At 41.9% G+C, this 14,157-nt stretch overlaps 2 protein-coding genes across 2 annotated transcripts in view; both read right to left on the bottom strand.

The window, feature by feature from the left end:
- Positions 1 to 10: 10 nt before the first annotated feature.
- Positions 11 to 14,157, bottom strand: part of LOC120536346 — a 48,162-nt gene continuing 34,015 nt past the window's right edge. Inside the window, exons 8-14 of the mRNA XM_039764672.1 lie at positions 8,954 to 9,050; positions 7,490 to 7,761; positions 6,481 to 6,576; positions 4,717 to 4,950; positions 4,487 to 4,646; positions 4,315 to 4,374; positions 11 to 560 (exon numbers count right to left, since the gene is read on the bottom strand). Of these exons, the coding sequence (XP_039620606.1) occupies positions 16 to 560; positions 4,315 to 4,374; positions 4,487 to 4,646; positions 4,717 to 4,950; positions 6,481 to 6,576; positions 7,490 to 7,761; positions 8,954 to 9,050 (1,464 nt within the window). The 3' untranslated portion in view covers positions 11 to 15. The remainder of the gene's footprint in view (positions 561 to 4,314; positions 4,375 to 4,486; positions 4,647 to 4,716; positions 4,951 to 6,480; positions 6,577 to 7,489; positions 7,762 to 8,953; positions 9,051 to 14,157) is intronic.
- On the bottom strand, positions 4,529 to 8,048 carry LOC120536511 (tripartite motif-containing protein 29-like). The gene is made up of 3 exons (XM_039764905.1): positions 7,490 to 8,048; positions 6,481 to 6,576; positions 4,529 to 4,950 (listed from the first exon to the last, which is right to left on the bottom strand). The coding sequence occupies exons 1-3, from the start codon at positions 7,859 to 7,861 to the stop codon at positions 4,615 to 4,617; spliced, it is 804 nt and encodes a 267-aa protein (XP_039620839.1). The 5' UTR covers positions 7,862 to 8,048; the 3' UTR covers positions 4,529 to 4,614.

Raw genomic sequence — 14,157 nt, 5'->3', positions numbered from 1 at the left:
TGATGATGACACTGGTCACTGGTCAGATGGGTTCAGAGGGCAAATTGTTATGTTAGAATCCAATGCTGGCCCAAATGCTGGATAGAGTGGCTCGGTGAAGGAAGTGTGGAACCTGTGCAGGAGGGTCAAGGTGTCTGAGATGCTATAAAAGGATAGAGAGCCAGCGTTGCCGTCCACATACACGCCTATTTTGTGACCACAGGGGACACTGATGTCAGTCTTCTTCTTATTGTGCCACACAGAACAACTGGAATCAAAGCAGTGCAAACACCAGGACTTTTCATTGAATCCAAGGAGACACTGCCTGCTTTTTCCTTTTCTTTCAATTCCTTCATATGCGACTCCAATTGCTGCCGCTTCTCCACTCCACTCGACCTCCCAGTAGCAGCGAGTCCCACTCAGAGAATCTTTGCATAAAATTTGAGACCAAAAATTAAATCCATCAGGATGCGAGACATGTTGGATGTTCTTGCTCTTCTCATAAGTCACTTTTCTGTTCCCTTCGGACAAGTGGAGGCGTCCATGTGCCGTGTTGGGGTCCAAGATGAGCTGACGTGAAACTGAAATGAGAGAAAAGAAAAAAAAATGAGTCAAAAAACAAGATGGTGAAAAATGAGACTTGAGCGGAGGGGTGCAGAACGTCAGACATAAAGAATGGCAATTTTTCAATTGTTTTGATAGGAATTTCTTCTGAACACTTTAAAATCACTTCAGTTTGCTTTGTCTGGCACCTCCTGACTCGCCAATACAAGAAAAAAACCCACATATAATCTAACATTTGACTTTTCTTGACATCTAGTTATGCAAGATGTCAAAATTTTTGGGATTCCCCCAACTTTGTTGGCCCTATAGATCCAAAACATTCACATTTCGGGCTATTTTGAGACATATTTTGTGCAGGAAATTACTCCTCTATAATAAAGAGTAAACTATTAGATATCTTTAGCAAAAAGGATCAGAAGGAGCTGGAATTGTGACTGACTAATAGGATACGAGTGGTCGATGTTACTCCTTTTCACAAAACTTCATGAAAATCAGGATCAGGAATATCATGTGGAGTATCGTTTTATGCTATTTCAAGGTTACAGATCATATATATGACCCTATTTTTCATATGTGAGTCTTCACTGGTGGTCTTAGACCTCTAATAGCCACTCCCAGAAGGTTAAAAATAACAAATTTCAAACATAAGCATGTAGAGAATCATCTTAGACTATTTCAGGATCACTGATTATGAATATGAATGTATTTTTTTATATTTTTGATAATTTTCTAGGGATCAAGCCCCCTATGGACCTCTATCAGAGGGTAGCAAATGACAAGCATCTATTATAATCAAGAATATTTAGACTTTAAACATTTAAACTGAAGCACACATTTTCATATTTCAAATGTCTGACATACAGTAACTACTCTAGTTTATTAGGTACTTCTTCCTCATGAAGGACATCATGAAACTTACTAGGGGCACCCCGAATTAGGGTGGCTTACAATACTTCAGACTTTTCTTTTCTGTTACACAGAATCCTTCATCTGGAATTTTAAACCTAATGAATCTGTGTAAATGAAGAAAAAGATCTGCCATCAAAGTTATCAGGTCTGAAAAGCTTGATCTTTAATTTCCGATTTGACTTACGACACCATAATATTACTAAACATAACCCTAAATCATTTTTTCACAGCCTCTTCTTCAGATTTTGAACTATTCAATTTCCTTCTTATTTTCCAACTCTGTTGATTGTGGTTAAATGTTGTGACCAGTAGAGGGCAAAGCAGTCCCTTGAACCCATGACACAACTACAAAGACACGATTGCTAAGTTCAAACAGCTCTTTCTACTCAAAGAAATACCTTCTGACCAGTTTCTTTTCAGCACAGAACACACTTATTTTCCTTTTCCTCTATTTCTTCCTCCAAACCTTCCCAGACGAGCTTCATCTTTCTCCTCTCCTGACTCTGCCTCATGCCGAGTGGCCTCCTTCATGCCAGACCTGAGAGCACTTCTGGTGAACCATGTTGCACTTGAGGTCAGGAAGGGCCTCCAGGTGACAGGAAAGCATCCTCCAAACAGCACCCTCTAGTAGACCCCAAGGTCCCCACCAGGGCTACCCCCCCCTGAACTACAACTCCCAGGTGGACCTGTGGGCACTAAAGTGGGAACTATGCAAGAAGATTCTGACATCTGAAAGCTTTGTATCCAAAAATGAAAAGGCTGATTTAATGACTTAGAGATGGACACCAATTAAAGCAGACAAGGCTGCCTTCTTTAAGGGACACGGTCCCATTGGTGGTACATTTCATCCACAGATCCTCATTTTACAAATTCTACCTTAAAATTATTTGACATAATAATTGTTGTGACTTCACTTTGTGACTTACAGTTATAAGAACACATTCTAAAGAAGGTTTTTATTAAACATAGCAAAATACCCGCTCTTCGCAGTGGAGAAGTAGTGTGTTAAAGAAGTTATGAAAAAGAAAAGGAAACACCTTGAAAATAACGTAACATGATCATCAATGTAATTGTTTTGTCACTGTTAGGAGTGTTGCTGTCATCAAAGATTTGATTCTCATTATTTCTTTCAATCAGGTTCGTATTTGTAGGATGTGTTGTGTTCAAGTTACATTCCGTGTTTGTCAACCATTGTAAAGATAACAGGTTTCATTCATCGAAGGTTCACTACCCAAATCGGTACTCGTGAATCTAAGGTGTTTAACAGGCATTCCCAGTATTAAGTTGTGGATTTGCCTACGAATATTCAGCGGCAGCGTGTCTATGAACGTAATTTAAACTTAAGCTTTACACCTTGCTCTCCTATTGATATGTCTACAAAGGTTTGGTCAGCTTCAGAGGGTTGTTCCTTTCTTACTGCATCAATAAGCAGCTCGTCTTCCTCTTTATCTGAGACATCACACACTGCATGCACGGGTTTACCTTTCCCAGTCCTGAAAACTTTAGCGAATTGGTTCAATTTACCACATTTTTTTACACTGTCTTCCTTTAGCTAGACATTGACTTTTTCCACTGTGTGCTTTGTTTCCGCAGTAGCTGCACTTATGAATATGCTTGTATGCGTCGCTCGCTTCATATTCTTTTGCTGCCTTCTCAATTGTGTAATGCGTTTTTTGTTCAGCACTCTTTGAGCTCCTGCTTGTTCTCTGCGTACTGCGTTCACAGTCAGTTCACGTGAGCTGCTCAGAGTACATGCATCGAAGGTTCTCAGCTGTGCTTGTGCTATCTCGTACGATCTTGCGATGTCCACAGCTTTATATAATGTTAGCTCAGACCCGGCACTTAAAAGTTTCTCTCGTACTATCACTGAGTTTGTGCCAAACACTATTCTATCCCTGACCATCGCATCTTCGTTTGCATAAACACAGTCCTTCACCAGCAATTTTAACTCCGTTACAAAGTGATCAAAAGTCTCGTTTATACCCTGCGTCTTCTCACTAAACTTGTATCTCGCGAATATCATATTCGTCTTAGGCATGACAAACACCAGCGGCAGCGTGTCTATTGGATTGCTGCTGACGGACGGCCTTATGTGGGCAGGCACTCAATTACGTGGGAGTCGTAGGTATGGGGAACACAACATAGGCAGGCAGCCACCTATGTGGGAGGCGTGGTGGTGGGCGACGCAACTCCGTCTCACATGGCGACCGAGCTGCAGGCTATGGGCGTATATATGTACGTAAGTAGGTTCCAGTTATGACTGTTACATGTAGAATTTCGAAATGAAACCTGCCTAACTTTTGTGAGGAAGCTGTAAGGAATGAGCCTGCCAAGTTTCAGCCTTCTACCTACATGGGAAGTTGGAGGATTAGTGATGAGTCAGTGAGTGAGTGAGTCAGTCAGTCAGTGAGGGCTTATCAAAATGAATTGATAAAACTGGTAGGAGTGTGAAAGGCACAGCTGATAGAACTGTAAAAATAAGCATGTAAAATTAATGTTTATATAGCGCCTTTCTATAGTGAGTACAATCCCAAGATAAATAACCCACCACACAATTATTATTAATATGGAGTGTAAACCAACAGCCACACAGATTTGAGTTCAGTACCTGAACCGCAGTGAAGAGCCCCTCTGACAAGGAGTCCTGCCCAAGGAGCTGAAAAGTAAGAGTTCTGGCAAGACAACCAACGTCTTAAGAACATCAAGGAAGGCAAAGTGAGAATTAGATAAGAAACCATCATGATTTATATAGAGATTTTTAAGAAGAATACACACACATACATAAGATCCACTTGGGGTAGTAAATTGTGGAAGACTTCCATTTTGATTGTTTCAAGTCAACAAACCTAAGAAAACACTTACATTTTAAAAGTCCATTTCTGGTCCTCAGGTTCTGCAGGATGTGACCAGAATTTTGAACACCTGAGAAGAGAAAAAAGAAAAGAAGAAGGAGAGTCTTTAATACACATAACAAACAGAGCAGCTTTATCTCCTGCCTCTTTGGTCTTCAAATGTGGAAACACGCACAACCCACCGGCCACATCTGTCTTCACAAACTCCCAGCCATTCATCTCCTCCAGGAGCTTATTCAGATCAGACAGGCTTGTCCTCAAAGTCTCAGGCAGTAAATCTTCATTAATTTTGATTTCTGGTGCATCTCCATCACCAAGAGGGACACAGAGAAGTGGTAACTTCTACATGAGGAGAGAAGAAGGATGAAGGACATGAGAAACAAAGAAGTGTTTCAAACAGGCCTACTCTCACCCTGAGAACGTGGATGTGATCTTCTGTCTGTGAAAGCTTGGCCAGCTCAGTGGCTTTCCTCTGCAGCTCCTCGATCTCCTTCTCTAGACACTCGATGAGCTCTTCAGCCTTTCTCAATTCCCTTTGCTCATGATCTTTTATCAGTTTAATGATCTCTGACCTCAGTCTCTCAATGGACTCAAGTACAGACTTGAAGGTCTCCTCGTGTTTCTGTATTTCTTGTTGTGAAGATTCCTGATTAGAAGAGCACAGAAATTCACATCAGCCACATGAGTTTTAGGAGCTACAAAACATGGAGACACTGAGAATGTCTTCCATAATAAAAAATGAAGAGAAATGGAATCACAAAGTATAAATGTCACACACGTGTGTATCGGAGACAGCTAAAGGGCTGAAAAGAAGGTAATTCCACCTCGGGCCAGGGAGTGGCAGGGTGCACTTTCTCTTTTATCCCTGCAGACCAAACACGGGAAATTCCACCTGGGCTCAATAATGCCACTTCTGGTTCCTCGAGGAGACAATCATCCTGTCATCTACGCCAATGTGGAAAAGAAAAACATTGATGCCACAAAAAGGTTTGGGGTAGCCGCCCCATATACTTTTAAAGTTTTGGCTGAATAAGCAAAACAAATGAGCAATGAGTCTTTACAGACAAGAGTGCAAAACAGAACCAACAGACAGGAGGAATATGATGGTTTTTAAAGTGGGACAGGGGAAATGATGTCATTTGTACTGGAACCAGAAGTGATGTCATTGAGCCCCAAACCAAAAGTGATGTCATCGGGCCCAGAACCAGAAGTTGTGTCTTTCAGCCCAGGTGGAATTTCCTGTGTTTGGTCTGCAGGAATAAAAGAGAAAGGATTAGTGCACTCTGCCACCTCCTGGCCGGGCATGGAATTACCTTCTTTTGAGCCCTTTAGTTGCCTCCCACATGCTTGTGTGTGACTCTCTCTCTCTCTCTCTCTCTCCCTCTCTCTCTCTCTTTATATATATATATAGTAAGAAGATCACATAATAGTGCCCGATAAACAGTAAATAAATAATAAATAATAATAACAGTAAATAAACTGTTTATTTTTCTTCAGCTGCAGGGCACGTCTTCCCCATAATCCATCCAGCAACAACACAGTCCCAAGCACAGTACAGTAAATCACCACAAGTCAACACACTCTTCTTCTTTTACCACCACTCCTCCCTGGCAACCTCGTCCTCTTTTTCCCGATTCTGGCGGCTGAGTGGTGGTCGCTGGCTCCCTTTTATTGCATACCCGGAAGTGCTCCAGGTGTTTGATTGCCGACATCCGGCTGCACTTCCGGGTAAGGTGAAACCAGTGCCCCAAAGGGGCCAGCAGCTCCTGTTGCAGCACCCCCTGGTGGCGCCTGTGGAACCCCACAGAGCTGTTCAGAACTTCTGGGGAAGCCCTGGGGGAGTCCAAGGCACCTCTGCAACTCAGGGAGGCTGCCATCTAGCGTCCAGGGGGAGATACTCGGCACATGTGGTGAAGGGGTGTGGAAAGTTGCTGTCAGTTTGTTCAAAATTGCTTAGTAGGAAGAATAATATCAGAGGGAGCTTTGCATTTATACATTAAACTTTATGAAATTGGAATATCCTAAGTTGATATAATTAATCAGCAGGTCTAATTCTAGCATTTTAATGCAATAATAGAAAATCTATGCATATTACCTTCTCTCACAGCACACTCGATGCTTCAATTGTTATTTTTATTCAGTTTCACAGTGTGTGAAGAAGACACATGCGACTCACCTCAATTCTCTTTACTGCCTCCTTCATCTCCTCCAGTTTCTTCTTTTTCTCCTCAATTTTCTTTTTCACTTCATCTTTTTTGCTGTCTAGTTGATTCTGCGTGGAAGCAAAATGCAACAGAGACGTCTAAGGAGTGGGCAGAGGTGGAAAAACATGGAATCCAACAAGAGGATTATTAGAGAGAAAGGGGAAAGGAGGAGGAGGATGAAGTAGAAAAGAAGAGCAAGTGGACATGAGCTGAGCATCTTGGAGCTGAATGTGTGAGGGACCTGAGGGACTGGATGAGACGGGACTGGTGGGAGAATTGTGGTCAACTGGAGAAGATGAGGGAAAGGAGCAACAGACATTCAGAGTGAGGGTCTCGTTGAGAGATCAAGCATTTAGAGTTTACAGTGAAGATGATGGAGTGAAATACAGAAGCAAAAAAGAAAAAAGAGAGATCAGGTAAAAGTGGCTTAGTTTATGGTGGGAAAAAGAATAACAGAAGTCATCTTTGTCATGAAGTATAAAAAAATGCTCTCAGATTGGATTTCAGAATTTGGATGGAGGACATGTTGGTGAAGAAATAAAAGTAACATTTCCTGAAATACAAAGTAAGGAAATAAATCTTTTGAGAGATGTTCTCTCACAGAGGAAATGCTAACAGAAGATCATGGAGAGTAAAAGCTCATACTAATAAATTGTGACACAACATAATAATCAGCCTGAGGCAGGATGACATTTTGTCACTAAACAGGCTCAGCACACACACCCACATGTGCGCTCAACAGCAAAATAAAGAAGAAGACCAGAATTCCTGGCAAAAACTCACAAAGAAAAAACTGGGACAACAAAGACTGAGACTGGAGTACTGACCATGTTGCTTGGCTTTGCTATTGTGTATTGTAAGTCTAAATATACAGTATATGTGTAGTTTATATTCACAGGTCATGAAAGAATATCACTAAACTCAGTCCTGGAAGACAACCATAACACCTCAGTGTCCCAGATGACCCTTCCCATTCCTCACCTGTCTCCCACGTCTCTCTTCACTGGAGGTCACCGTGTCATGACTTTTGTGTTCCGTTGTCGCGCACACTAAGCAGATGCAGAGATCATCAGTCCTACAGAAGAGTTCCAGAAATTCCTGATGTTCTTTGCAGAGTTTCTTTTCAGTGTTTTCAGTCGGCTCCTCCAGTTTATGTCTCGTCAGAGCTTCAGACTCATAGTGGGGTTGAAGGTGAGTTTCGCAGTAGGAGACCATGCAGGTCACGCAGGTCTTTGACGCTTTCTTTCTCTTCCCTGAACAAACATCACAGCAGACATCACCAGGTCCAGCGTAACTCTGAGACAGAGTGGCATCAGTGTTCATTTCCTCTAGGTTCTCTACTTGTTCTTCCATTGCAGTGCTTTGTTAATCTCTACCTTAAATTCTTGTTTGCACTAAGGACAGAGGTGGGCTCCCTCCACAGTTAACTTTTCCCGGTAGTTATTAGGACAGTTGAAGCAGTAGCTGTCCCCACAAGGGAGAGTGACAGGCTCCTTCATACGAGCAAATGCGCTGAAGCTTCTGCTGCTGCTGTTGTGGAAGTAGATCCAGTCTAACAATAAACTATTGTTTTTGAAGAACTGAAAGTGAAATCAACTTCATTTCCTAAGTGGAATGTCAACACACCGGTCTACATGATGTTTAAAACCCTCCGAGGTAAAGAAAGACAGGACGGTGCCACCTGACAATACAAGAGTGACACTCTACTGTGGCTTCAGCTTCATTTATCTGAAGTTGTGTCAAGGCTTAGGAAAAGTTTAAATTTAAAGCATTTGACTGTAGAAGGAAAGTAAGCCACAGTATTAACAAAGAGAGATCTTTATATAAACAGAATAAATAAACTCTAAACTCTATAATAGAAGAATACGAACACTTAATTTCATGACTAGTAGACAAAATAGGTGAGCTAAAGCTGAGTCTGCATATCCCACTTCCAGTTCTTTCACACAATGCATATTGTTTTACATTTTTAGCAGAAGTGAACATGAGAACATAAGAAATAACATAAGAACCAGAAACGTGGTCCTGACCAAGGGGGGCCAATCTCCAAGCTTCCTATGGTTGCAGGTGTGCTCTTCATGAGGCAGCTAGTGAGTCCCTGTGTGGACTACTGAGCAGTAACTGTGAAAGTGCTACTGGAAAGAGGAGCACACTGGATTTGATTATTGTGAGATGTTACAGAACATTGCACTATGAGTATTGCTCACCAAACCTGAACACAGACAGGCACAGAGGCACAAGTCCAAAAGCAGCCCACAGTTTATTTCCTCGTGGGGCAGCTCTATTCCCAGCTGCCCACTTCTGAGCACAGTCTGCATCAAACAATCAACAATACTGCTCAGTCTCTTTTCTTCTTCTTTACTTTTTCCTTTCTCTTTCTCTCTGTCTCTCTCTTTTCTCTTCTCTTCTGCCTCCACTCCTCTCCATTCAAGCTTTGTCCATCACCTGCCAACTGTGGCTCTTCGAACGGAGTGAGGCGGCCTCCTTTATAGTGCACCCGGAAGTGCTCCTGGTACACTTTGATCCTCTGCTGGTAGTACTCCTGGGTGTGGTGGAAGTGCTGTAAGGGTGCCTGGAAGTACTCCATGTGTTCCCGGATCCTCTTACATCAGCACTTCTGGGTGTGGTGGAAGTGCTGCAGACCAGGGCTCTGGAACTTCCCATTCGCCCCCTGGTGGGGGTCACAGGCCCCAGCAGGGTTCAGATTCCAATGCCCCAATGCAATTCAGGGGAGTTGTCCTCTCATGTTCCAGGGGAGGTATTGGTGTGAACCTGTCCTCTCCTTCCATCACAGGGATGTCCTGGCCAGGCAAGGGCACCAGCCATCCGTCACAATATATATACATACATATATATCTATACTAATAAACGGCAAAGCCCTCACTCACTCACTCACTCACTCACTCACTCACTCACTCACTCACTCACTGACTCATCACTAATTCTCCAACTTCCCGTGTAGGTAGAAGGCTGAAATTTGGCAGGTTCATTCCTTACAGCTTCCTTACAAAAGTTGGGCAGGTTTCATTTCAAAATTCTACGCGTAATGATCATAACTGGAAGCAGTTTTTCTCCATTTACTGTAATGGAGATGAGCTTCAACGCCGTGGGGGCGGAGTTTCGTGTGACATCATCACGCCTACCAAGTAATCACGCAGTACATAGAAAACCAGGAAGACCTCCAAAAAGCGCTGAAGAAAACATGCATTATATAATTGAGAAGGCAGCGAAACAATAAGAAGCGAGCGAGTGACATATACAACCATATTGATGAGTTCTGCTACTTCGGAAACAAAGCATGATGTAAACCTACACTTTAAATTAAGTTCATAGACAGGCTGCCGCTGGCGTTTGTAATTTAGTACCTGCCCATATAAGGCGTGGCGGGTGAAGGAATGTGCTTAGCATATTCATAAGTAAGGCTGCTGCGCAACTCAGCACGCCTCCCATGTAATTGACTGCCTGCCCATATAAGGCCATTCTTTGCTTCGTTTCCTTGCTTTGCGAAGGAAGCAGCGTTCTCACAGCTTCTGCACTGTTTTATAAACGAACGAAATATAAGAAAGTCCTTTTTCCTTGCTTCTCCAACGAAGCAGCCTGTAATTGACTGCCTGTCCATATAAGGCCGTTCTTCTCTGTGGTGTGTTCACTCCTTTCCTTTCTTCGCCAAGAAAGCAGCGTTTTCATAGGTTCTCCACTCTTTTAGCATATTCATAAGTGCTGTGGAAATCAGCACGCCTCCGACGCTCCGACGCGGCTACTGTGGAACTCAGCACGCCTCCCACGTAATTGACTACCTGCCCATATAAGGCTATTCTTCCCCGCGGTGTCTTCAGTCGTTTCCTTACTTTGCGAAGGAAGCAGCTTTCTCAAAGCGTCTGCACTGTTTTATAAACGAACGATATATAAGAAAGTCCTTTTCCTTGCTTCGCCAACGAAGCAGTCTTTTTATTTAATCCACGTGTTCTCCGCTGTTTCATTGTTTATTTATTACGATTTTTATAGTTATTGTGTAGGTTTTATTTAATCCACGGGTTCTCTTCTGTGTTCACTGCGGTGTCTTTCGTTTACGAGCTTCGCTAAGGAAGCAGCTTTCTCACAGCTTCTGCACTGTTTTATAAACGAACGATATATAAGAAAGTCCTTTATCCTTGCATCACCAACGAAGCAACCTTTTTATTTAATTCACGGGTTCTCTTCTATTTTATTGTTAATTTGTTACGATTGTTACAGTTATTGTGTAGCTATTTTAGACTTACTTTACTGTTCAAATACCCATTTCCTTTATTTAATCCGCGGACTCTCCGCTATTTTTATAAACAAACGCCATATAAGGAAGTCGTTTTTCTTTGCTTCGTCAATTTAGCAGCCTTTTTAATTAATCCACGGATTCTCCTCAGTTTTATTGTTCGTTTATTACGATTGTTACACTTATTGTATAGGTATTTTATACTTTGTTTACTGATCAAGTAATCATTCCCTTTATTCTTCCAACTATACCCCTATTAAAATGTCTATCGACGTAATTACCATCAATTAAAGAACTATCACTTACCGAGTGGTGTCTATGCCCGGAGATGGCGCCTGCCTTTTCCATTCTCTGTGTTACATATTGCACAGACATATCAGGCTCACTTTTGATATCCGCAAGGACATTGTGTCTTATGTATTAAATGACTGGGAGAGGTTCAAAGTGTGGACTGATGATGGTACAGGAGATAATTATAGTACACAAGAGCACTATAAAACTGAAATGCTTAAGCCCTTCACCCATGGTTCTGCGTGTGAGTTGATGGCTGCCGCTGAATTATTTGGTTGTCGCTTTCAAGTGTACCGAAATGGGCAGATATTTTACACCTTTGGAGAACCGTCAATGCCTCTTAAACATCTTAGATTCACAGGTGACAATTTGAGTAGTGGACACTTTGATGTTTATGAATATTTCAACTCTCAAAAGCTGGATGCGAAGTTATTGATGAAGCCAGTTGTATGCTTACATCGATTAACACATGCTCAATGTCACTTCAACACAAATCCAGCTGATTATTACAGCGGCAATCCAAGCTATGAGAACACAGTAAAAAGGAGGCGTATCAGACGTCGTGGTACATTTTCTGATACAGCTAGACGAAATCAACTTCGTGCGGCTACCGCCAAATACTCGCAGAAAAATCCACAAGTTAATAGGGACGCAGTCGCTAAATACTCGCAAGCACATCCACAAGTTCATAGGGACGCTGTCGCTAAATACTCACAAGCACATCCACAAGTTAATAGAGCTTCAGTTTCTAGATACGATCCCAATAATGAAAAGCGGCTCATACGAAAACAACAAGTTTGGCTCAAAAAAGCCAATTGTGGATTTGCGTACGACCCAAACATACATTATGAGTCTGACAAAACAGTACACATTGGATCCATGGATGTTCACTGTGACTATTGTCAAGCTCAGAAGTGGAAATGCGAGTCTCCTGGTTTGTGCTGTAACGGTGGTAAAGTCTCTCTCACTCCTTTATGTAAGCTTCCTCACCTTCTTGAGGGCCTGTTAAATGGCGAACATCCTCAAAGTGAGCATTTCTTGAACAACATTCGAAAGTACAACAGCGCATTTCAAATGACATCATTTGGTGCTAACCAAATCGTTGAGGGAAATTTTATGCCTTCATTTAAAGTTCAGGGACAAGTGTATCACTTGATTGGCAGTCTTTTACCTATGCCAAGTGAGGAACACAAATTTTGCAAATTTATTTCGTCGGGGATGATGAAAAGGAAGCACAAATCCGCTGTGCTAATTTTTCTGGACTTAACATGCCTCTGGTCAAACAATTACAAAAAATGCTCCATGACTGTAACACTTACATCCAGGACTTCCACTCCACAATGGACAGTATTTCAGATGATGACAAAGACTTCAAAGTTGTCATTCACGCAGACAAAAAACCATTACATGCACACAAAGGCAGATTTAATAAACCCACAGTTCATCAAGTTGGTGTTGTCATCGTTGGGCAAACGTTCAACAATAGAGATATTGTCTTGAAAACCAGAGACAATAAACTGCAATGCATTAAAGAAACCCACAGATCCTATGATGCACTTCAATATCCTCTCATGTTCTGCTATGGTGAAGACGGCTATTCTGTGTCTATACCTCAAGTTCATGCTGCCAGTAAGTTACCTATGAACAAAACTGTCTCTGCAGCAAACTTCTATTCATACCAGCTTATGATCAGACAACATCATGCTAATAATATCCTTTTCTTCCGAACTTTATTAAATCAGTTTTTAGTTGATATGTACGCAAAAATTGAATCCGAAAGACTAAATTATATCAGACTAAATCAAAAAACTTGGGCTGAAAATTATGTTCACTTAAAAGATGCTATTGACAAAACGACACTGATTTAACAGAACTTGGTCAAGCTGTGATATTACCATCTTCCTTCACTGGAGGACCTCGCTATATGCACGAGCGTACACAAGATGCAATGACATATGTTCGTCGTTATGGCCGCCCTGACTTATTCATCACATTTACTTGCAATCCTAAATGGCCTGAGATCACTGAAATTCTCCTTCCACGTCAAAAACCTCACGATCGCCATGACCTTATCAGTCGTGTATTTCATCTCAAGATTCGCAAAATGATAGACTTGCTCACAAAGAGTAACATTTTCGGCTGTACAAATTGCTACATGTACACCATAGAGTGGCAAAAGCGAGGTATTCCCCATGCACACATTCTATTGTGGCTAAAGGATAGGATTAAACCAGCTCTCATCGATCAACTCATCCGTGCAGAAATTCCTGATCCACAGACTGACCCTGCCCTACACAAAATAGTAAAATCCAACATGATTCACGGCCCATGTGGACCTCATAATATCAACTCGCCCTGCATGATCAACAGAATATGCACTAAGAAGTACCCACGTCCGTTCATCTCACAAACTCAAACCGGAGAAGATGGTTACCCTCAGTACCGCGGCGCACCTGCTGATGGAGGTCATACAATTAACATCAAAGGAGTAGATATCGACAACAGATGGGTGGTCCCTTATAGTCCTGTGCTGTCCCGCTTCTTCAATGCTCACATCAATGTCGAATTTTGCAATTCAGTAAAATCAATCAAATACATCTGCAAGTATGTTAACAAAGGAAGTGACCAGGCAGTATTTACAATACAAAATCAAAATGACGAAATATCTCGATACTGAAGCTGGTCGTTACATTAGTAGCTCTGAAGCAGCCTGGCGCATTTTCTGTTTTCCCATTCACGAACGATTCCCTCCGGTCGTTCATCTTGCTGTGCATCTTGAGAACGGACAAAGAATTTATTTCACAGAAGGCAATGTTGCCGATAAAGTACACAATCCACCACAAACGACCCTTTTAGCATTCTTTGACCTTTGCAAACATGATGATTTTGCTAAACAACTTCATTATAATGAAATTCCATCATATTATGTGTGGGCAAACAACATGTTTCGTCGAAGGAAACAGGGCAACCCTGTACCAGGATATTGGCGAGTATAAAAGGATAATGTACTGGGACGGGTCTACACTGTACACCGAATAACTCTGAATGCTACCATCTTCGACTGCTGCTCAACAAAATCACAGGTCCCACATCTTTCAAATGTTTAAGA

This window comes from Polypterus senegalus, chromosome 10 (assembly GCF_016835505.1).
Source record: "Polypterus senegalus isolate Bchr_013 chromosome 10, ASM1683550v1, whole genome shotgun sequence".
NCBI lineage: Eukaryota > Metazoa > Chordata > Cladistia > Polypteriformes > Polypteridae > Polypterus > Polypterus senegalus.
The sequence above is the reverse complement of the archived record's forward strand: the minus strand, read 5'-3'. Positions and strand labels throughout refer to the sequence as shown.

What these genes read in the sequence shown, in the direction of transcription:
- LOC120536511 (XM_039764905.1), bottom strand. Translation starts at nt 7,861, where the DNA reads ATGGAAGAACAAGTAGAGAACCTAGAGGAAATGAACACTGATGCCACT. An exon ending in AAGAGAGACGTGGGAGACAG is followed by an intron (nt 6,577 to 7,489) that starts GTGAGGAATGGG and finishes GCTTCCACGCAG; the next exon opens with AATCAACTAGACAGCAAAAA. An exon ending in AGGCAGTAAAGAGAATTGAG is followed by an intron (nt 4,951 to 6,480) that starts GTGAGTCGCATG and finishes TCTTCTAATCAG; the next exon opens with GAATCTTCACAACAAGAAAT.